This window comes from Mytilus edulis, chromosome 2 (assembly GCF_963676685.1).
Source record: "Mytilus edulis chromosome 2, xbMytEdul2.2, whole genome shotgun sequence".
NCBI classification, from domain to species: domain Eukaryota; kingdom Metazoa; phylum Mollusca; class Bivalvia; order Mytilida; family Mytilidae; genus Mytilus; species Mytilus edulis.
This window is the reverse complement of record NC_092345.1, coordinates 51,508,090-51,531,254: the sequence shown is the minus strand read 5'-3', so window position 1 is coordinate 51,531,254 and position 23,165 is coordinate 51,508,090. Positions and strand designations below refer to the sequence as shown.

Sequence of the window (23,165 nt, the reverse complement as noted above, 5' to 3'; positions counted from 1 at the left end):
TTAAATTTCTTTTATATATATTGTGAACTAACATTTTCTTACAATTTTTCGTTACATACTTCGGAAAATACGCAAGGTACAAACATTATGCTATGGTAACGTTGTAACCATAACGCTATAGTAAGTGATGTTATTGTATTATTCATTACCTATCACTACATTTAAACGTATATAGAAAACACAACGCATTTATTGAGATTCTTCAACAATCTTACATTCGGAATTCCTAAGAATATCTTTACGGTAATTTTCGAACCTTTCCAAGCTCATTTCAAAGGTATTGACCTAGGCTATTCCTTACTTAAATATTTTTCTGGGATCCGGGCCCGTCTGGCCACCACAGAGGTTCAAAGGTGCCCCTTAACGCAATTTTCCGTATTAACAATATGCATACATTCGGTAGTTTTCGGCATATACCAACGGCAAAGTTCCGAACCAGACCTAGCTCATTTTAAAGGTATTGACCCAAGCTATTCCCCACTTAAATATTTTTTGGGATCCGGGCCCGTCTGGCCTACACAGACGTTCAAAGTTGCCCATTTACGTATTTTCCATATCAAACACACATTCGGTTCTCCTCGACATATCCCTACGGCAAAGTTCCGAACCGGACCTAGCTCATTTCAAAGGTATTGATCCAAGCTATTCGCCACTTAAATATTTTTCTGGGATCCGGGCCCGTCTGGCCACCACAGAGGTTCAAAGTTGCCAATTTACGTATTTTCCATATCAACCACACATTCGGTACTCCTCGACATATCCCTACGGCAAAGTTCCGAACCGGACCTAGCTCATTTCAAAGGTATTGATCCAAGCTATTTGCCACTTAAATATTTTTCTGGGATCCGGGCCCGTCTGGCCACCACAGAGGTTCAAAGGTGCCCCTTAACGTAATTTTCCGTATTAACCATATGCATACATACGGTACTTTTCGGCATATATCAACGGCAAAGTTCCGAACCGGACCTAGCTCATTTTTAAGGTATTGACCCAAGCTATTCCCCACTTAAATATTTTTCTGCGATCCGGGCCCGTCTGGCCACCACAGAGGTTCAAAGTTGCCCATTTATGTATTTTCCAAATCAAACACAAATTCGGTACTCCTCGACATATCCCTACGGCAAAGTTCCGAACCGGACCTAGCTCATTTCAAAGGTATTGATCCGAGCTATTTGCCAGTTAAATATTTTTCTGGGATCCGGGCCCGTCTGGCCACCACAGAGGTTCAAAGGTGCCCCTTAACGTTATTTTCCGTATTAACCATATGCATACATTCGGTACTTTTCGGCATATACCAACGGCAAAGTTCCGAACCGGACCTAGCTCGTTTTAAAGGTATTGACCCAAGCTATTCCCCAAGTAAATATTTTTCTGGGATCCGGGCCCGTCTGGCCACCACAGAGGTTCAAAGGTGCCCCTTAACGTTATTTTCCGTATTAACCATATGCATACATTCGGTACTTTTCGGCATATACCAACGGCAAAGTTCCGAACCGGACCTAGCTCATTTTAAAGGTATTGACCCAAGCTATTCCCCACTTAAATATTTTTCTGGGATCCGGGCCCGTCTGGCCACCACAGAGGTTCAAAGGTGCCCCTTAACGTTATTTTCCGTATTAACCATATGCATACATTCGGTACTTTTCGGCATATACCAACGGCAAAGTTCCGAACCGGACCTAGCTCGTTTTAAAGGTATTGACCCAAGCTATTCCCCACTTAAATATTTTTCTGGGATCCGGGCCCGTCTGGCCACCACAGAGGTTCAAAGGTGCCCCTTAACGTTATTTTCCGTATTAACCATATGCATACATTCGGTACTTTTCGGCATATACCAACGGCAAAGTTCCGAACCGGACCTAGCTCATTTTAAAGGTATTGACCCAAGCTATTCCCCACTTAAATATTTTTCTGGGATCCGGGCCCGTCTGGCCACCACAGAGGTTCAAAGTTGCCCATTTACGTATTTTCCAAATCAACCACACATTCGGTACTCCTCGACATATCCCTACGGCAAAGTTCCGAACCGGACCTAGCTCATTTCAAAGGTATTGATCCGAGCTATTTGCCAATTAAATATTTTTCTGGGATCCGGGCCCGTCTGGCCACCACAGAGGTTCAAAGTTGCCCATTTACGTATTTTCCATATCAACCACACATTCGGTACTCCTCGACATATCCCTACGGCAAAGTTCCGAACCGGATCTAGCTCATTTTAAAGGTATTGACCCAAGCTATTCCCCACTGAAATATTTTTCTGGGATCCGGGCCCGTCTGGCCACCACAGAGGTTCAAAGGTGCCCCTTAACGTTATTTTCCGTATTAGCCATATGCATACATTCGGTACTTTTCGGCATATACCAACGGCAAAGTTCCGAACCGGACCTAGCTCATTTTAACGGTATTGACCCAAGCTATTCCCCACTTAAATATTTTTCTGGGATCCGGGCCCGTCTGGCCACCACAGAGGTTCAAAGGTGCCCCTTAACGTTATTTTCCGTATTAACCATATGCATACATTCGGTACTTTTCGGCATATACCAACGGCAAAGTTCCGAACCGGACCTAGCTCGTTTTAAAGGTATTGACCCAAGCTATTCCCCACTTAAATATTTTTCTGGGATCCGGGCCCGTCTGGCCACCACAGAGGTTCAAAGGTGCCCCTTAACGTTATTTTCCGTATTAACCATATGCATACATTCGGTACTTTTCGGCATATACCAACGGCAAAGTTCCGAACCGGACCTAGCTCATTTTAAAGGTATTGACCCAAGCTATTCCCCACTTAAATATTTTTCTGGGATCCGGGCCCGTCTGGCCACCACAGAGGTTCAAAGGTGCCCCTTAACGTTATTTTCAGTATTAACCATATGCATACATTCGGTACTTTTCGGCATATACCTACGGCAAAGTTCCGAACCGGACCTAGCTCGTTTTAAAGGTATTGACCCAAGCTATTCCCCACTTAAATATTTTTCTGGGATCCGGGCCCGTCTGGCCACCACAGAGGTTCAAAGGTGCCCCTTAACGTTATTTTCCGTATTAACCATATGCATACATTCGGTACTTTTCGGCATATACCAACGGCAAAGTTCCGAACCGGACCTAGCTCATTTTAAAGGTATTGACCCAAGCTATTCCCCACTTAAATATTTTTCTGGGATCCGGGCCCGTCTGGCCACCACAGAGGTTCAAAGTTGCCCATTTACGTATTTTCCAAATCAACCACACATTCGGTACTCCTCGACATATCCCTACGGCAAAGTTCCGAACCGGACCTAGCTCATTTCAAAGGTATTGATCCGAGCTATTTGCCAATTAAATATTTTTCTGGGATCCGGGCCCGTCTGGCCACCACAGAGGTTCAAAGTTGCCCATTTACGTATTTTCCATATCAACCACACATTCGGTACTCCTCGACATATCCCTACGGCAAAGTTCCGAACCGGATCTAGCTCATTTTAACGGTATTGACCCAAGCTATTCCCCACTTAAATATTTTTCTGGGATCCGGGCCCGTCTGGCCACCACAGAGGTTCAAAGGTGCCCCTTAACGTTATTTTCCGTATTAACCATATGCATACATTCGGTACTTTTCGGCATATACCAACGGCAAAGTTCCGAACCGGACCTAGCTCATTTTAAAGGTATTGACCCAAGCTATTCCCCACTTAAATATTTTTCTGGGATCCGGGCCCGTCTGGCCACCACAGAGGTTCAAAGTTGCCCATTTACGTATTTTCCAAATCAACCACACATTCGGTACTCCTCGACATATCCCTACGGCAAAGTTCCGAACCGGACCTAGCTCATTTCAAAGTTATTGATCCGAGCTATTTGCCAATTAAATATTTTTCTGGGATCCGGGCCCGTCTGGCCACCACAGAGGTTCAAAGGTGCCCCTTAACGTTATTTTCCGTATTAACCATATGCATACATTCGGTACTTTTCGGCATATACCAACGGCAAAGTTCCGAACCGGACCTAGCTCATTTTAAAGGTATTGACCCAAGCTATTCCCCACTTAAATATTTTTCTGGGATCCGGGCCCGTCTGGCCACCACAGAGGTTCAAAGTTGCCCATTTACGTATTTTCCATATCAACCACACATTCGGTACTCCTCGACATATCCCTACGGCAAAGTTCCGAACCGGATCTATCTCATTTTAAAGGTATTGACCCAAGCTATTCCCCACTTAAATATGTTTCTGGGATCCGGGCCCGTCTGGCCACCACAGAGGTTCAAAGGTGCCCCTTAACGTTATTTTCCGTATTAACCATATGCATATATTCGGTACTTTTCGGCATATACCAACGGCAAAGTTCCGAACCGGACCTAGCTCATTTTAAAGGTATTGACCCAAGCTATTCCCCACTTAAATATTTTTCTGGGATCCGGGCCCGTCTGGCCACCACAGAGGTTCAAAGTTGCCCATTTACGTATTTTCCAAATCAACCACACATTCGGTACTCCTCGACATATCCCTACGGCAAAGTTCCGAACCGGACCTAGCTCATTTCAAAGGTATTGATCCGAGCTATTTGCCAATTAAATATTTTTCTGGGATCCGGGCCCGTCTGGCCACCACAGAGGTTCAAAGTTGCCCATTTACGTATTTTCCATATCAACCACACATTCGGTACTCCTCGACATATCCCTACGGCAAAGTTCCGAACCGGATCTAGCTCATTTTAAAGGTATTGACCCAAGCTATTCCCCACTTAAATATTTTTCTGGGATCCGGGCCCGTCTGGCCACCACAGAGGTTCAAAGGTGCCCCTTAACGTTATTTTCCGTATTAACCATATGCATACATTCGGTACTTTTCGGCATATACCAACGGCAAAGTTCCGAACCGGACCTAGCTCATTTTAAAGGTATTGACCCAAGCTATTCCCCACTTAAATATTTTTCTGGGATCCGGGCCCGTCTGGCCACCACAGAGGTTCAAAGGTGCCCCTTAACGTTATTTTCCGTATTAACCATATGCATACATTCGGTACTTTTCGGCATATACCAACGGCAAAGTTCCGAACCGGACCTAGCTCGTTTTAAAGGTATTGACCCAAGCTATTCCCTACTTAAATATTTTTCTGGGATCCGGGCCCGTCTGGCCACCACAGAGGTTCAAAGGTGCCCCTTAACGTTATTTTCTGTATTAACCATATGCATACATTCGGTACTTTTCGGCATTTACCAACGGCAAAGTTCCGAACCGGACCTAGCTCATTTTAAAGGTATTGACCCAAGCTATTCCCCACTTAAATATTTTTCTGGGATCCGGGCCCGTCTGGCCACCACAGAGGTTCAAAGGTGCCCCTTAACGTTATTTTCCGTATTAACCATATGCATACATTCGGTACTTTTCGGCATATACCAACGGCAAAGTTCCGAACCGGACCTAGCTCGTTTTAAAGGTATTGACCCAAGCTATTCCCCACTTAAATATTTTTCTGGGATCCGGGCCCGTCTGGCCACCACAGAGGTTCAAAGGTGCCCCTTAACGTTATTTTCCGTATTAACCATATGCATACATTCGGTACTTTTCGGCATATACCAACGGCAAAGTTCCGAACCGGACCTAGCTCATTTTAAAGGTATTGACCCAAGCTATTCCCCACTTAAATATTTTTCTGGGATCCGGGCCCGTCTGGCCACCACAGAGGTTCAAAGGTGCCCCTTAACGTTATTTTCCGTATTAACCATATGCATACATTCGGTACTTTTCGGCATATACCAACGGCAAAGTTCCGAACCGGACCTAGCTCATTTTAAAGGTATTGACCCAAGCTATTCCCCACTTAAATATTTTTCTGGGATCCGGGCCCGTCTGGCCACCACAGAGGTTCAAAGTTGCCCATTTACGTATTTTCCAAATCAACCACACATTCGGTACTCCTCGACATATCCCTACGGCAAAGTTCCGAACCGGACCTAGCTCATTTCAAAGGTATTGATCCGAGCTATTTGCCAATTAAATATTTTTCTGGGATCCGGGCCCGTCTGGCCACCACAGAGGTTCAAAGTTGCCCATTTACGTATTTTCCATATCAACCACACATTCGGTACTCCTCGACATATCCCTACGGCAAAGTTCCGAACCGGATCTAGCTCATTTTAAAGGTATTGACCCAAGCTATTCCCCACTTAAATATTTTTCTGGGATCCGGGCCCGTCTGGCCACCACAGAGGTTCAAAGGTGCCCCTTAACGTTATTTTCCGTATTAACCATATGCATACATTCGGTACTTTTCGGCATATACCAACGGCAAAGTTCCGAACCGGACCTAGCTCATTTTAAAGGTATTAACCCAAGCTATTCCCCACTTAAATATTTTTCTGGGATCCGGGCCCGTCTGGCCACCACAGAGGTTCAAAGGTGCCCCTTAACGTTATTTTCCGTATTAACCATATGCATACATTCGGTACTTTTCGGCATATACCAACGGCAAAGTTCCGAACCGGACCTAGCTCATTTTAAAGGTATTGACCCAAGCTATTCCCCACTTAAATATTTTTCTGGGATCCGGGCCCGTCTGGCCACCACAGAGGTTCAAAGTTGCCCATTTACGTATTTTCCAAATCAACCACACATTCGGTACTCCTCGACATATCCCTACGGCAAAGTTCCGAACCGGACCTAGCTCATTTCAAAGGTATTGATCCGAGCTATTTGCCAATTAAATATTTTTCTGGGATCCGGGCCCGTCTGGCCACCACAGAGGTTCAAAGTTGCCCATTTACGTATTTTCCATATCAACCACACATTCGGTACTCCTCGACATATCCCTACGGCAAAGTTCCGAACCGGATCTAGCTCATTTTAACGGTATTGACCCAAGCTATTCCCCACTTAAATATTTTTCTGGGATCCGGGCCCGTCTGGCCACCACAGAGGTTCAAAGGTGCCCCTTAACGTTATTTTCCGTATTAACCATATGCATACATTCGGTACTTTTCGGCATATACCAACGGCAAAGTTCCGAACCGGACCTAGCTCATTTTAAAGGTATTGACCCAAGCTATTCCCCACTTAAATATTTTTCTGGGATCCGGGCCCGTCTGGCCACCACAGAGGTTCAAAGTTGCCCATTTACGTATTTTCCAAATCAACCACACATTCGGTACTCCTCGACATATCCCTACGGCAAAGTTCCGAACCGGACCTAGCTCATTTCAAAGTTATTGATCCGAGCTATTTGCCAATTAAATATTTTTCTGGGATCCGTGCCCGTCTGGCCACCACAGAGGTTCAAAGGTGCCCCTTAACGTTATTTTCCGTATTAACCATATGCATACATTCGGTACTTTTCGGCATATACCAACGGCAAAGTTCCGAACCGGACCTAGCTCATTTTAAAGGTATTGACCCAAGCTATTCCCCACTTAAATATTTTTCTGGGATCCGGGCCCGTCTGGCCACCACAGAGGTTCAAAGTTGCCCATTTACGTATTTTCCATATCAACCACACATTCGGTACTCCTCGACATATCCCTACGGCAAAGTTCCGAACCGGATCTATCTCATTTTAAAGGTATTGACCCAAGCTATTCCCCACTTAAATATGTTTCTGGGATCCGGGCCCGTCTGGCCACCACAGAGGTTCAAAGGTGCCCCTTAACGTTATTTTCCGTATTAACCATATGCATATATTCGGTACTTTTCGGCATATACCAACGGCAAAGTTCCGAACCGGACCTAGCTCATTTTAAAGGTATTGACCCAAGCTATTCCCCACTTAAATATTTTTCTGGGATCCGGGCCCGTCTGGCCACCACAGAGGTTCAAAGTTGCCCATTTACGTATTTTCCAAATCAACCACACATTCGGTACTCCTCGACATATCCCTACGGCAAAGTTCCGAACCGGACCTAGCTCATTTCAAAGGTATTGATCCGAGCTATTTGCCAATTAAATATTTTTCTGGGATCCGGGCCCGTCTGGCCACCACAGAGGTTCAAAGTTGCCCATTTACGTATTTTCCATATCAACCACACATTCGGTACTCCTCGACATATCCCTACGGCAAAGTTCCGAACCGGATCTAGCTCATTTTAAAGGTATTGACCCAAGCTATTCCCCACTTAAATATTTTTCTGGGATCCGGGCCCGTCTGGCCACCACAGAGGTTCAAAGGTGCCCCTTAACGTTATTTTCCGTATTAACCATATGCATACATTCGGTACTTTTCGGCATATACCAACGGCAAAGTTCCGAACCGGACCTAGCTCATTTTAAAGGTATTGACCCAAGCTATTCCCCACTTAAATATTTTTCTGGGATCCGGGCCCGTCTGGCCACCACAGAGGTTCAAAGGTGCCCCTTAACGTTATTTTCCGTATTAACCATATGCATACATTCGGTACTTTTCGGCATATACCAACGGCAAAGTTCCGAACCGGACCTAGCTCGTTTTAAAGGTATTGACCCAAGCTATTCCCCACTTAAATATTTTTCTGGGATCCGGGCCCGTCTGGCCACCACAGAGGTTCAAAGGTGCCCCTTAACGTTATTTTCCGTATTAACCATATGCATACATTCGGTACTTTTCGGCATTTACCAACGGCAAAGTTCCGAACCGGACCTAGCTCATTTTAAAGGTATTGACCCAAGCTATTCCCCACTTAAATATTTTTCTGGGATCCGGGCCCGTCTGGCCACCACAGAGGTTCAAAGGTGCCCCTTAACGTTATTTTCCGTATTAACCATATGCATACATTCGGTACTTTTCGGCATATACCAACGGCAAAGTTCCGAACCGGACCTAGCTCGTTTTAAAGGTATTGACCCAAGCTATTCCCCACTTAAATATTTTTCTGGGATCCGGGCCCGTCTGGCCACCACAGAGGTTCAAAGGTGCCCCTTAACGTTATTTTCCGTATTAACCATATGCATACATTCGGTACTTTTCGGCATATACCAACGGCAAAGTTCCGAACCGGACCTAGCTCATTTTAAAGGTATTGACCCAAGCTATTCCCCACTTAAATATTTTTCTGGGATCCGGGCCCGTCTGGCCACCACAGAGGTTCAAAGGTGCCCCTTAACGTTATTTTCCGTATTAACCATATGCATACATTCGGTACTTTTCGGCATATACCAACGGCAAAGTTCCGAACCGGACCTAGCTCATTTTAAAGGTATTGACCCAAGCTATTCCCCACTTAAATATTTTTCTGGGATCCGGGCCCGTCTGGCCACCACAGAGGTTCAAAGTTGCCCATTTACGTATTTTCCAAATCAACCACACATTCGGTACTCCTCGACATATCCCTACGGCAAAGTTCCGAACCGGACCTAGCTCATTTCAAAGGTATTGATCCGAGCTATTTGCCAATTAAATATTTTTCTGGGATCCGGGCCCGTCTGGCCACCACAGAGGTTCAAAGTTGCCCATTTACGTATTTTCCATATCAACCACACATTCGGTACTCCTCGACATATCCCTACGGCAAAGTTCCGAACCGGATCTAGCTCATTTTAAAGGTATTGACCCAAGCTATTCCCCACTTAAATATTTTTCTGGGATCCGGGCCCGTCTGGCCACCACAGAGGTTCAAAGGTGCCCCTTAACGTTATTTTCCGTATTAACCATATGCATACATTCGGTACTTTTCGGCATATACCAACGGCAAAGTTCCGAACCGGACCTAGCTCATTTTAAAGGTATTGACCCAAGCTATTCCCCACTTAAATATTTTTCTGGGATCCGGGCCCGTCTGGCCACCACAGAGGTTCAAAGTTGCCCATTTACGTATTTTCCATATCAACCACACATTCGGTACTCCTCGACATATCCCTACGGCAAAGTTCCGAACCGGATCTATCTCATTTTAAAGGTATTGACCCAAGCTATTCCCCACTTAAATATGTTTCTGGGATCCGGGCCCGTCTGGCCACCACAGAGGTTCAAAGGTGCCCCTTAACGTTATTTTCCGTATTAACCATATGCATATATTCGGTACTTTTCGGCATATACCAACGGCAAAGTTCCGAACCGGACCTAGCTCATTTTAAAGGTATTGACCCAAGCTATTCCCCACTTAAATATTTTTCTGGGATCCGGGCCCGTCTGGCCACCACAGAGGTTCAAAGTTGCCCATTTACGTATTTTCCAAATCAACCACACATTCGGTACTCCTCGACATATCCCTACGGCAAAGTTCCGAACCGGACCTAGCTCATTTCAAAGGTATTGATCCGAGCTATTTGCCAATTAAATATTTTTCTGGGATCCGGGCCCGTCTGGCCACCACAGAGGTTCAAAGTTGCCCATTTACGTATTTTCCATATCAACCACACATTCGGTACTCCTCGACATATGCCTACGGCAAAGTTCCGAACCGGATCTAGCTCATTTTAAAGGTATTGACCCAAGCTATTCCCCACTTAAATATTTTTCTGGGATCCGGGCCCGTCTGGCCACCACAGAGGTTCAAAGGTGCCCCTTAACGTTATTTTCCGTATTAACCATATGCATACATTCGGTACTTTTCGGCTTATACCAACGGCAAAGTTCCGAACCGGACCTAGCTCATTTTAAAGGTATTGACCCAAGCTATTCCCCACTTAAATATTTTTCTGGGATCCGGGCCCGTCTGGCCACCACAGAGGTTCAAAGTTGCCCATTTACGTATTTTCCATATCAACCACACATTCGGTACTCCTCGACATATCCCTACGGCAAAGTTCCGAACCGGATCTATCTCATTTTAAAGGTATTGACCCAAGCTATTCCCCACTTAAATATGTTTCTGGGATCCGGGCCCGTCTGGCCACCACAGAGGTTCAAAGGTGCCCCTTAACGTTATTTTCCGTATTAACCATATGCATATATTCGGTACTTTTCGGCATATACCAACGGCAAAGTTCCGAACCGGACCTAGCTCATTTTAAAGGTATTGACCCAAGCTATTCCCCACTTAAATATTTTTCTGGGATCCGGGCCCGTCTGGCCACCACAGAGGTTCAAAGTTGCCCATTTACGTATTTTCCAAATCAACCACACATTCGGTACTCCTCGACATATCCCTACGGCAAAGTTCCGAACCGGACCTAGCTCATTTCAAAGGTATTGATCCGAGCTATTTGCCAATTAAATATTTTTCTGGGATCCGGGCCCGTCTGGCCACCACAGAGGTTCAAAGTTGCCCATTTACGTATTTTCCATATCAACCACACATTCGGTACTCCTCGACATATGCCTACGGCAAAGTTCCGAACCGGATCTAGCTCATTTTAAAGGTATTGACCCAAGCTATTCCCCACTTAAATATTTTTCTGGGATCCGGGCCCGTCTGGCCACCACAGAGGTTCAAAGGTGCCCCTTAACGTTATTTTCCGTATTAACCATATGCATACATTCGGTACTTTTCGGCATATACCAACGGCAAAGTTCCGAACCGGACCTAGCTCATTTTAAAGGTATTGACCCAAGCTATTCCCCACTTAAATATTTTTCTGGGATCCGGGCCCGTCTGGCCACCACAGAGGTTCAAAGTTGCCCATTTACGTATTTTCCATATCAACCACACATTCGGTACTCCTCGACATATCCCTACGGCAAAGTTCCGAACCGGATCTATCTCATTTTAAAGGTATTGACCCAAGCTATTCCCCACTTAAATATGTTTCTGGGATCCGGGCCCGTCTGGCCACCACAGAGGTTCAAAGGTGCCCCTTAACGTTATTTTCCGTATTAACCATATGCATATATTCGGTACTTTTCGGCATATACCAACGGCAAAGTTCCGAACCGGACCTAGCTCATTTTAAAGGTATTGACCCAAGCTATTCCCCACTTAAATATTTTTCTGGGATCCGGGCCCGTCTGGCCACCACAGAGGTTCAAAGTTGCCCATTTACGTATTTTCCAAATCAACCACACATTCGGTACTCCTCGACATATCCCTACGGCAAAGTTCCGAACCGGACCTAGCTCATTTCAAAGGTATTGATCCGAGCTATTTGCCAATTAAATATTTTTCTGGGATCCGGGCCCGTCTGGCCACCACAGAGGTTCAAAGTTGCCCATTTACGTATTTTCCATATCAACCACACATTCGGTACTCCTCGACATATGCCTACGGCAAAGTTCCGAACCGGATCTAGCTCATTTTAAAGGTATTGACCCAAGCTATTCCCCACTTAAATATTTTTCTGGGATCCGGGCCCGTCTGGCCACCACAGAGGTTCAAAGGTGCCCCTTAACGTTATTTTCCGTATTAACCATATGCATACATTCGGTACTTTTCGGCATATACCAACGGCAAAGTTCCGAACCGGACCTAGCTCATTTTAAAGGTATTGACCCAAGCTATTCCCCACTTAAATATTTTTCTGGGATCCGGGCCCGTCTGGCCACCACAGAGGTTCAAAGTTGCCCATTTACGTATTTTCCATATCAACCACACATTCGGTACTCCTCGACATATCCCTACGGCAAAGTTCCGAACCGGATCTATCTCATTTTAAAGGTATTGACCCAAGCTATTCCCCACTTAAATATGTTTCTGGGATCCGGGCCCGTCTGGCCACCACAGAGGTTCAAAGGTGCCCCTTAACGTTATTTTCCGTATTAACCATATGCATATATTCGGTACTTTTCGGCATATACCAACGGCAAAGTTCCGAACCGGACCTAGCTCATTTTAAAGGTATTGACCCAAGCTATTCCCCACTTAAATATTTTTCTGGGATCCGGGCCCGTCTGGCCACCACAGAGGTTCAAAGTTGCCCATTTACGTATTTTCCAAATCAACCACACATTCGGTACTCCTCGACATATCCCTACGGCAAAGTTCCGAACCGGACCTAGCTCATTTCAAAGGTATTGATCCGAGCTATTTGCCAATTAAATATTTTTCTGGGATCCGGGCCCGTCTGGCCACCACAGAGGTTCAAAGTTGCCCATTTACGTATTTTCCATATCAACCACACATTCGGTACTCCTCGACATATGCCTACGGCAAAGTTCCGAACCGGATCTAGCTCATTTTAAAGGTATTGACCCAAGCTATTCCCCACTTAAATATTTTTCTGGGATCCGGGCCCGTCTGGCCACCACAGAGGTTCAAAGGTGCCCCTTAACGTTATTTTCCGTATTAACCATATGCATACATTCGGTACTTTTCGGCATATACCAACGGCAAAGTTCCGAACCGGACCTAGCTCATTTTAAAGGTATTGACCCAAGCTATTCCCCACTTAAATATTTTTCTGGGATCCGGGCCCGTCTGGCCACCACAGAGGTTCAAAGTTGCCCATTTACGTATTTTCCATATCAACCACACATTCGGTACTCCTCGACATATCCCTACGGCAAAGTTCCGAACCGGATCTATCTCATTTTAAAGGTATTGACCCAAGCTATTCCCCACTTAAATATGTTTCTGGGATCCGGGCCCGTCTGGCCACCACAGAGGTTCAAAGGTGCCCCTTAACGTTATTTTCCGTATTAACCATATGCATATATTCGGTACTTTTCGGCATATACCAACGGCAAAGTTCCGAACCGGACCTAGCTCATTTTAAAGGTATTGACCCAAGCTATTCCCCACTTAAATATTTTTCTGGGATCCGGGCCCGTCTGGCCACCACAGAGGTTCAAAGTTGCCCATTTACGTATTTTCCAAATCAACCACACATTCGGTACTCCTCGACATATCCCTACGGCAAAGTTCCGAACCGGACCTAGCTCATTTCAAAGGTATTGATCCGAGCTATTTGCCAATTAAATATTTTTCTGGGATCCGGGCCCGTCTGGCCACCACAGAGGTTCAAAGTTGCCCATTTACGTATTTTCCATATCAACCACACATTCGGTACTCCTCGACATATGCCTACGGCAAAGTTCCGAACCGGATCTAGCTCATTTTAAAGGTATTGACCCAAGCTATTCCCCACTTAAATATTTTTCTGGGATCCGGGCCCGTCTGGCCACCACAGAGGTTCAAAGGTGCCCCTTAACGTTATTTTCCGTATTAACCATATGCATACATTCGGTACTTTTCGGCATATACCAACGGCAAAGTTCCGAACCGGACCTAGCTCATTTTAAAGGTATTGACCCAAGCTATTCCCCACTTAAATATTTTTCTGGGATCCGGGCCCGTCTGGCCACCACAGAGGTTCAAAGTTGCCCATTTACGTATTTTCCATATCAACCACACATTCGGTACTCCTCGACATATCCCTACGGCAAAGTTCCGAACCGGATCTATCTCATTTTAAAGGTATTGACCCAAGCTATTCCCCACTTAAATATGTTTCTGGGATCCGGGCCCGTCTGGCCACCACAGAGGTTCAAAGGTGCCCCTTAACGTTATTTTCCGTATTAACCATATGCATATATTCGGTACTTTTCGGCATATACCAACGGCAAAGTTCCGAACCGGACCTAGCTCATTTTAAAGGTATTGACCCAAGCTATTCCCCACTTAAATATTTTTCTGGGATCCGGGCCCGTCTGGCCACCACAGAGGTTCAAAGTTGCCCATTTACGTATTTTCCAAATCAACCACACATTCGGTACTCCTCGACATATCCCTACGGCAAAGTTCCGAACCGGACCTAGCTCATTTCAAAGGTATTGATCCGAGCTATTTGCCAATTAAATATTTTTCTGGGATCCGGGCCCGTCTGGCCACCACAGAGGTTCAAAGTTGCCCATTTACGTATTTTCCATATCAACCACACATTCGGTACTCCTCGACATATGCCTACGGCAAAGTTCCGAACCGGATCTAGCTCATTTTAAAGGTATTGACCCAAGCTATTCCCCACTTAAATATTTTTCTGGGATCCGGGCCCGTCTGGCCACCACAGAGGTTCAAAGGTGCCCCTTAACGTTATTTTCCGTATTAACCATATGCATACATTCGGTACTTTTCGGCATATACCAACGGCAAAGTTCCGAACCGGACCTAGCTCATTTTAAAGGTATTGACCCAAGCTATTCCCCACTTAAATATTTTTCTGGGATCCGGGCCCGTCTGGCCACCACAGAGGTTCAAAGTTGCCCATTTACGTATTTTCCATATCAACCACACATTCGGTACTCCTCGACATATCCCTACGGCAAAGTTCCGAACCGGATCTATCTCATTTTAAAGGTATTGACCCAAGCTATTCCCCACTTAAATATGTTTCTGGGATCCGGGCCCGTCTGGCCACCACAGAGGTTCAAAGGTGCCCCTTAACGTTATTTTCCGTATTAACCATATGCATATATTCGGTACTTTTCGGCATATACCAACGGCAAAGTTCCGAACCGGACCTAGCTCATTTTAAAGGTATTGACCCAAGCTATTCCCCACTTAAATATTTTTCTGGGATCCGGGCCCGTCTGGCCACCACAGAGGTTCAAAGTTGCCCATTTACGTATTTTCCAAATCAACCACACATTCGGTACTCCTCGACATATCCCTACGGCAAAGTTCCGAACCGGACCTAGCTCATTTCAAAGGTATTGATCCGAGCTATTTGCCAATTAAATATTTTTCTGGGATCCGGGCCCGTCTGGCCACCACAGAGGTTCAAAGTTGCCCATTTACGTATTTTCCATATCAACCACACATTCGGTACTCCTCGACATATGCCTACGGCAAAGTTCCGAACCGGATCTAGCTCATTTTAAAGGTATTGACCCAAGCTATTCCCCACTTAAATATTTTTCTGGGATCCGGGCCCGTCTGGCCACCACAGAGGTTCAAAGGTGCCCCTTAACGTTATTTTCCGTATTAACCATATGCATACATTCGGTACTTTTCGGCATATACCAACGGCAAAGTTCCGAACCGGACCTAGCTCATTTTAAAGGTATTGACCCAAGCTATTCCCCACTTAAATATTTTTCTGGGATCCGGGCCCGTCTGGCCACCACAGAGGTCCAAAGTCGTCTTAGGGTGGTCACCGTCATTTAAGCAGTCTCTGGTAGGTGTTCACTATTAATTTCTTTTCTTTTTTGGCTTTCCATAAGTATTTATATGTATATTTCTATATGTTTCTGAAGTAATTGGATTTTGTTTCATATTTTATATATTAAATTACATCTTTGGTGAATTCTCTGTAATGTTTTATTGATAAAAATCTATATAACATAAAGACAAATATACAACTTGTATCAGGGTTTATATTCGAGGACAACGAAAATTTATGACAGCTTGAAGGGGTCATAGAGTGGTATCTTTTCCCTCAGGCTTTATAGTGATTTTCAACTAAATTTAAATATTGAACCGACGGCTAGCAGTCGGTTGGATATTGCATATCAATTATCGAATGTCAAATAAAGGACAGACCGCTTACATACATATTTAAAACGGAATGAAATGCTTTAGAAATTAGCAGAAACCGTGAAATTGTCGATTTCCGCTGTTAGATTGCATTTAACTAAGATTTAGCGATTTTTGGAACGTTTGAGTCTCACGCAGTTTTTTGGTTTTTAGACATATCGTCAAAATTGGCTGCTGGAAAAAAGTGGCTGCTATCTTGATTGGCCGATAAAAGTGGCTGCCAGCTTGAGTCTGGTTTCAAGAAATGGCAAATTCAGAGCTCTTCAAAATTGAAGAAGAAAATTTAGAAAAGAAAGATTTAAAACATGTGCGTCAGTCAATGTATAGAGAGAAAGAAAACTGCATCCGGCTCAACCTAAAAATCAAGCAGAGTTTCACAGAATATTGGATGATATTGGTGTTAATTGTTACAAACAAAGATGATGACTTTGTATTGTGTAACGATCCAGAAAGCGGGATAATTTTATAAGATGCGAGGCTAATTTAAAATATATGTGTACAATGTGTACAGAGGAATTTTTGCTGATGGTACCTATATAATGTTGTCAAAAATATTTCAAACAACTTTATACTATACATGGCTTTTAGAATGGACATTATATTCTCTCTGTATTTTGTCAAGCTTCAATTGAATTCTTTTCTCATTCACCAGAAGAAGAACTAAGATCGGAAACTCAAGCAACCGCAAAACTTTAATGTATTAAATGACTGTTAATATTTTAGGATATTCAGATAAGGATTTTATTTTGTTTCCATTGCATCAATTAGGGAAAAATCATTTAACTTCAAGAATGGGGGAGGGGTATGTTTTTTTTTCTCCTGAGTCAGAATTTTTTTCTTGCACATTTTTTTTTATAGTTTTTCAACGCTTTCAATCAAATTAATTTTTTTTCTTAAAAATTTAACACTATAAAGTATGGTGAAAATCTGAATTCAGAATATTTATTTGTCATCTGCTTAGCCACAATATTTGTTTGATCAAATTTGGGATATTTTTTTAAGGAAAAAAACATAACTTCCCTACCCTTTAAAGTTAAATGATCGTTCCTTTATAATGTATAAATTGAAACATGTCCATAGACCTTTGGTTTGTTTCATATATTTTCATCCCATGTTGTAAGGACATCCGATGACTTATGATTGTTCATGGGCTTACGACTGTTCATGGGCTTATGACTGTGCATGCTTATGACGTTTTACATCTTAACCCAATATAAAAAGATACGAGGGATACCAAAGGGGCATTCAAACTCATACGTCGAAAATAACCTGACAAGGCCTGGGTTAAAAATAAAAAAACAAACAGACAAACAGACAAACAACAATTCATAAAACATTTTATGTTTTTAGACATATCGTCAAAATTGGCTGCTGGAAAAAAGTGGCTGCTATCTTGATTGGCCGATAAAAGTGGCTGCCAGCTTGAGTCTGGTTTCAAGAAATGGTAAATTCAGAGCTCTTCAAAATTGAAGAAGAAAATTTAGAAAAGAAAGATTTAAAACATGTGCGTCAGTCAATGTATAGAGAGAAAGAAAACTGCATCCGGCTCAACCTAAAAATCAAGCAGAGTTTCACAGAATATTGGATGATATTGGTGTTAATTGTTACAAACAAAGATGATGACTTTGTATTGTGTAACGATCCAGAAAGCGGGATAATTTTATAAGATGCGAGGCTAATTTAAAATATATGTGTACAATGTGTACAGAGGAATTTTTGCTGATGGTACCTATATAATGTTGTCAAAAATATTTCAAACAACTTTATACTATACATGGCTTTTAGAATGGACATTATATTCTCTCTGTATTTTGTCTGTTGCCGTCAAAATCAGGAGCTTTTTACAAGAAAATGATTTCTTGACTTGGTCCCAAGGCCGGATAAAGAAAGAGGGAGGTAAATCATTTAGTTGTTGTAAATAAATAAAAATAAATAAAATAGGCGCAATTCGATGATTGTTTTATTGGCGCAAATGATACCTATAGTTTAGAAAATAAGGTGGCGCAAAAGAAGTATTGGCGCAATTAAGTTGTGGCGCAAATGAGTTACTTTTTGGCGCAAAAAGATATCGCCCGAACGGTTGTCGTATGTCAATTTCGGAATGCAACACATTACAGTGATAATAAATTAATTGGTAACATCATGTGCATCATTTAAGAGTTTGGAAGTGTTTTAAAGTTAAGGAAATATATTAGTGCATGATAATTCGATAAAATTCATTATTTTGAAGTAGTCAATATACGCATGTGTAAACAAATTTTATTGGATTTAGACTGAGCTTTGGTTTGTTCACAAACCGAAAGAAGCATGTCATATTAGAATTGTTTTACGATCACGTGATTCAACGAGTATTGAGGTATATTTATTTATGGACGCTTTGTTCTTATTCATATATTATATATTGACGGTCAATATTCAAAATACAATGTAAATTACACGGAAAAAGTATTGTAGTCCATTTCAATGATCATACACTATACATGTATCAAATAAATTAAGGACTTTCTGACACAGTCAATACCTTATATATGGGCCTATTAGATTATTCAGTATAGAAAGTCCCTGGATTATTTTAAACCTCGGTAATCGTCCACTGTCGATATAATCTGGACATGTTCATATATAATAACGTATTGGCCTCGTCATTAATGATTTTTAAGAAATTGTATAAATTATGTTGCACTTGTTATATTTTTATGGATTTAAACATTTTCATTGAATAACATCTTCTATTTTCTAGCTGGAATGATAAAACTAAGGAGCTTACTTATGGTAGTTGAATCTTCAAGAGTAACAAGTTTTTGGCCAAAGAAATCAGAACCATTTCTGGACATGGAAAGGTTATTACGAGATAACCTGATTTATATAGCAACAATTCAATTACAAGTATCTCCTTCAGTATATTTGCAAGATACCCCGAAATATCCGCTCTCAGTAACACATTCTTTAGCCTATATAGGAAATTCTTCGAAACGCATTTCAAGTATCCTTACCTGTCCAGAAGTGCCGAAACCTTATGCACAATTTTTTGTTCATCATGTTCTTATCGATCCAGCTACCCGGAAACCAACTGCATTTCCAAAATGGTGGATGGACAAGTATGGTAGCTTAAAACCGGAAGTTGTTCGTCCGTTAAAAATGGATCATTTGTTACGACCGGACCAATGTTTAGAAGATAAAATAATTGTTCATCCACGTGATTGTGATGTTTATGAGCATACCAGCTGGGCAAACTATGGAAATTTCTGTTACGACTCATGTTGTGTTTTTGCACGAAAGTCGCTCTACAAAACTATTAATAGTCAGTCATTGAAGAATGGACTAAAATCAATCACAGTTTCGTTCAAGAAGGAATCCCTCGAGCTTGAATCGCTTGATATTTACTCATGGGATGATATTCATGCACCAAACAAAGCTCATTTTGAAATTCTAAATCAAAATGGAGAGAAATGTTGTCAAGCTTCAATTGAATTCTTTTCTCATTCACCAGAAGAAGAACTAAGATCGGAAACTCAAGCAACCGCAAAACTTTAATGTATTAAATGACTGTTAATATTTTAGGATATTCAGATAAGGATTTTATTTTGTTTCCATTGCATCAATTAGGGAAAAATCATTTAACTTCAAGAATGGGGGAGGGGTATGTTTTTTTTTCTCCTGAGTCAGAATTTTTTTCTTGCACATTTTTTTTTATAGTTTTTCAACGCTTTCAATCAAATTAATTTTTTTTCTTAAAAATTTAACACTATAAAGTATGGTGAAAATCTGAATTCAGAATATTTATTTGTCATCTGCTTAGCCACAATATTTGTTTGATCAAATTTGGGATATTTTTTTAAGGAAAAAAACATAACTTCCCTACCCTTTAAAGTTAAATGATCGTTCCTTTATAATGTATAAATTGAAACATGTCCATAGACCTTTGGTTTGTTTCATATATTTTCATCCCATGTTGTAAGGACATCCGATGACTTATGATTGTTCATGGGCTTACGACTGTTCATGGGCTTATGACTGTGCATGCTTATGACGTTTTACATCTTAACCCAATATAAAAAGATACGAGGGATACCAAAGGGGCATTCAAACTCATACGTCGAAAATAACCTGACAAGGCCTGGGTTAAAAATAAAAAAACAAACAGACAAACAGACAAACAACAATTCATAAAACATTTTATGTTTTTAGACATATCGTCAAAATTGGCTGCTGGAAAAAAGTGGCTGCTATCTTGATTGGCCGATAAAAGTGGCTGCCAGCTTGAGTCTGGTTTCAAGAAATGGTAAATTCAGAGCTCTTCAAAATTGAAGAAGAAAATTTAGAAAAGAAAGATTTAAAACATGTGCGTCAGTCAATGTATAGAGAGAAAGAAAACTGCATCCGGCTCAACCTAAAAATCAAGCAGAGTTTCACAGAATATTGGATGATATTGGTGTTAATTGTTACAAACAAAGATGATGACTTTGTATTGTGTAACGATCCAGAAAGCGGGATAATTTTATAAGATGCGAGGCTAATTTAAAATATATGTGTACAATGTGTACAGAGGAATTTTTGCTGATGGTACCTATATAATGTTGTCAAAAATATTTCAAACAACTTTATACTATACATGGCTTTTAGAATGGACATTATATTCTCTCTGTATTTTGTCTGTTGCCGTCAAAATCAGGAGCTTTTTACAAGAAAATGATTTCTTGACTTGGTCCCAAGGCCGGATAAAGAAAGAGGGAGGTAAATCATTTAGTTGTTGTAAATAAATAAAAATAAATAAAATAGGCGCAATTCGATGATTGTTTTATTGGCGCAAATGATACCTATAGTTTAGAAAATAAGGTGGCGCAAAAGAAGTATTGGCGCAATTAAGTTGTGGCGCAAATGAGTTACTTTTTGGCGCAAAAAGATATCGCCCGAACGGTTGTCGTATGTCAATTTCGGAATGCAACACATTACAGTGATAATAAATTAATTGGTAACATCATGTGCATCATTTAAGAGTTTGGAAGTGTTTTAAAGTTAAGGAAATATATTAGTGCATGATAATTCGATAAAATTCATTATTTTGAAGTAGTCAATATACGCATGTGTAAACAAATTTTATTGGATTTAGACTGAGCTTTGGTTTGTTCACAAACCGAAAGAAGCATGTCATATTAGAATTGTTTTACGATCACGTGATTCAACGAGTATTGAGGTATATTTATTTATGGACGCTTTGTTCTTATTCATATATTATATATTGACGGTCAATATTCAAAATACAATGTAAATTACACGGAAAAAGTATTGTAGTCCATTTCAATGATCATACACTATACATGTATCAAATAAATTAAGGACTTTCTGACACAGTCAATACCTTATATATGGGCCTATTAGATTATTCAGTATAGAAAGTCCCTGGATTATTTTAAACCTCGGTAATCGTCCACTGTCGATATAATCTGGACATGTTCATATATAATAACGTATTGGCCTCGTCATTAATGATTTTTAAGAAATTGTATAAATTATGTTGCACTTGTTATATTTTTATGGATTTAAACATTTTCATTGAATAACATCTTCTATTTTCTAGCTGGAATGATAAAACTAAGGAGCTTACTTATGGTAGTTGAATCTTCAAGAGTAACAAGTTTTTGGCCAAAGAAATCAGAACCATTTCTGGACATGGAAAGGTTATTACGAGATAACCTGATTTATATAGCAACAATTCAATTACAAGTATCTCCTTCAGTATATTTGCAAGATACCCCGAAATATCCGCTCTCAGTAACACATTCTTTAGCCTATATAGGAAATTCTTCGAAACGCATTTCAAGTATCCTTACCTGTCCAGAAGTGCCGAAACCTTATGCACAATTTTTTGTTCATCATGTTCTTATCGATCCAGCTACCCGGAAACCAACTGCATTTCCAAAATGGTGGATGGACAAGTATGGTAGCTTAAAACCGGAAGTTGTTCGTCCGTTAAAAATGGATCATTTGTTACGACCGGACCAATGTTTAGAAGATAAAATAATTGTTCATCCACGTGATTGTGATGTTTATGAGCATACCAGCTGGGCAAACTATGGAAATTTCTGTTACGACTCATGTTGTGTTTTTGCACGAAAGTCGCTCTACAAAACTATTAATAGTCAGTCATTGAAGAATGGACTAAAATCAATCACAGTTTCGTTCAAGAAGGAATCCCTCGAGCTTGAATCGCTTGATATTTACTCATGGGATGATATTCATGCACCAAACAAAGCTCATTTTGAAATTCTAAATCAAAATGGAGAGAAATGTTGTCAAGCTTCAATTGAATTCTTTTCTCATTCACCAGAAGAAGAACTAAGATCGGAAACTCAAGCAACCGCAAAACTTTAATGTATTAAATGACTGTTAATATTTTAGGATATTCAGATAAGGATTTTATTTTGTTTCCATTGCATCAATTAGGGAAAAATCATTTAACTTCAAGAATGGGGGAGGGGTATGTTTTTTTTTCTCCTGAGTCAGAATTTTTTTCTTGCACATTTTTTTTTATAGTTTTTCAACGCTTTCAATCAAATTAATTTTTTTTCTTAAAAATTTAACACTATAAAGTATGGTGAAAATCTGAATTCAGAATATTTATTTGTCATCTGCTTAGCCACAATATTTGTTTGATCAAATTTGGGATATTTTTTTAAGGAAAAAAACATAACTTCCCTACCCTTTAAAGTTAAATGATCGTTCCTTTATAATGTATAAATTGAAACATGTCCATAGACCTTTGGTTTGTTTCATATATTTTCATCCCATGTTGTAAGGACATCCGATGACTTATGATTGTTCATGGGCTTACGACTGTTCATGGGCTTATGACTGTGCATGCTTATGACT

General features: G+C 41.4%; 1 protein-coding gene across 1 annotated transcript in view; it reads left to right on the top strand.

Moving 5' to 3' along the window:
* The window catches only part of LOC139512398 (uncharacterized), a 45,961-nt gene extending 26,084 nt beyond the window's left edge, over positions 1-19,877 (top strand). Inside the window, exon 3 of the mRNA XM_071300007.1 lies at positions 19,036-19,877. Within this exon, the coding sequence (XP_071156108.1) occupies positions 19,036-19,829 (794 nt within the window). The 3' untranslated portion in view covers positions 19,830-19,877. The remainder of the gene's footprint in view (positions 1-19,035) is intronic.
* The last annotated feature ends 3,288 nt before the right edge of the window (positions 19,878-23,165 follow it).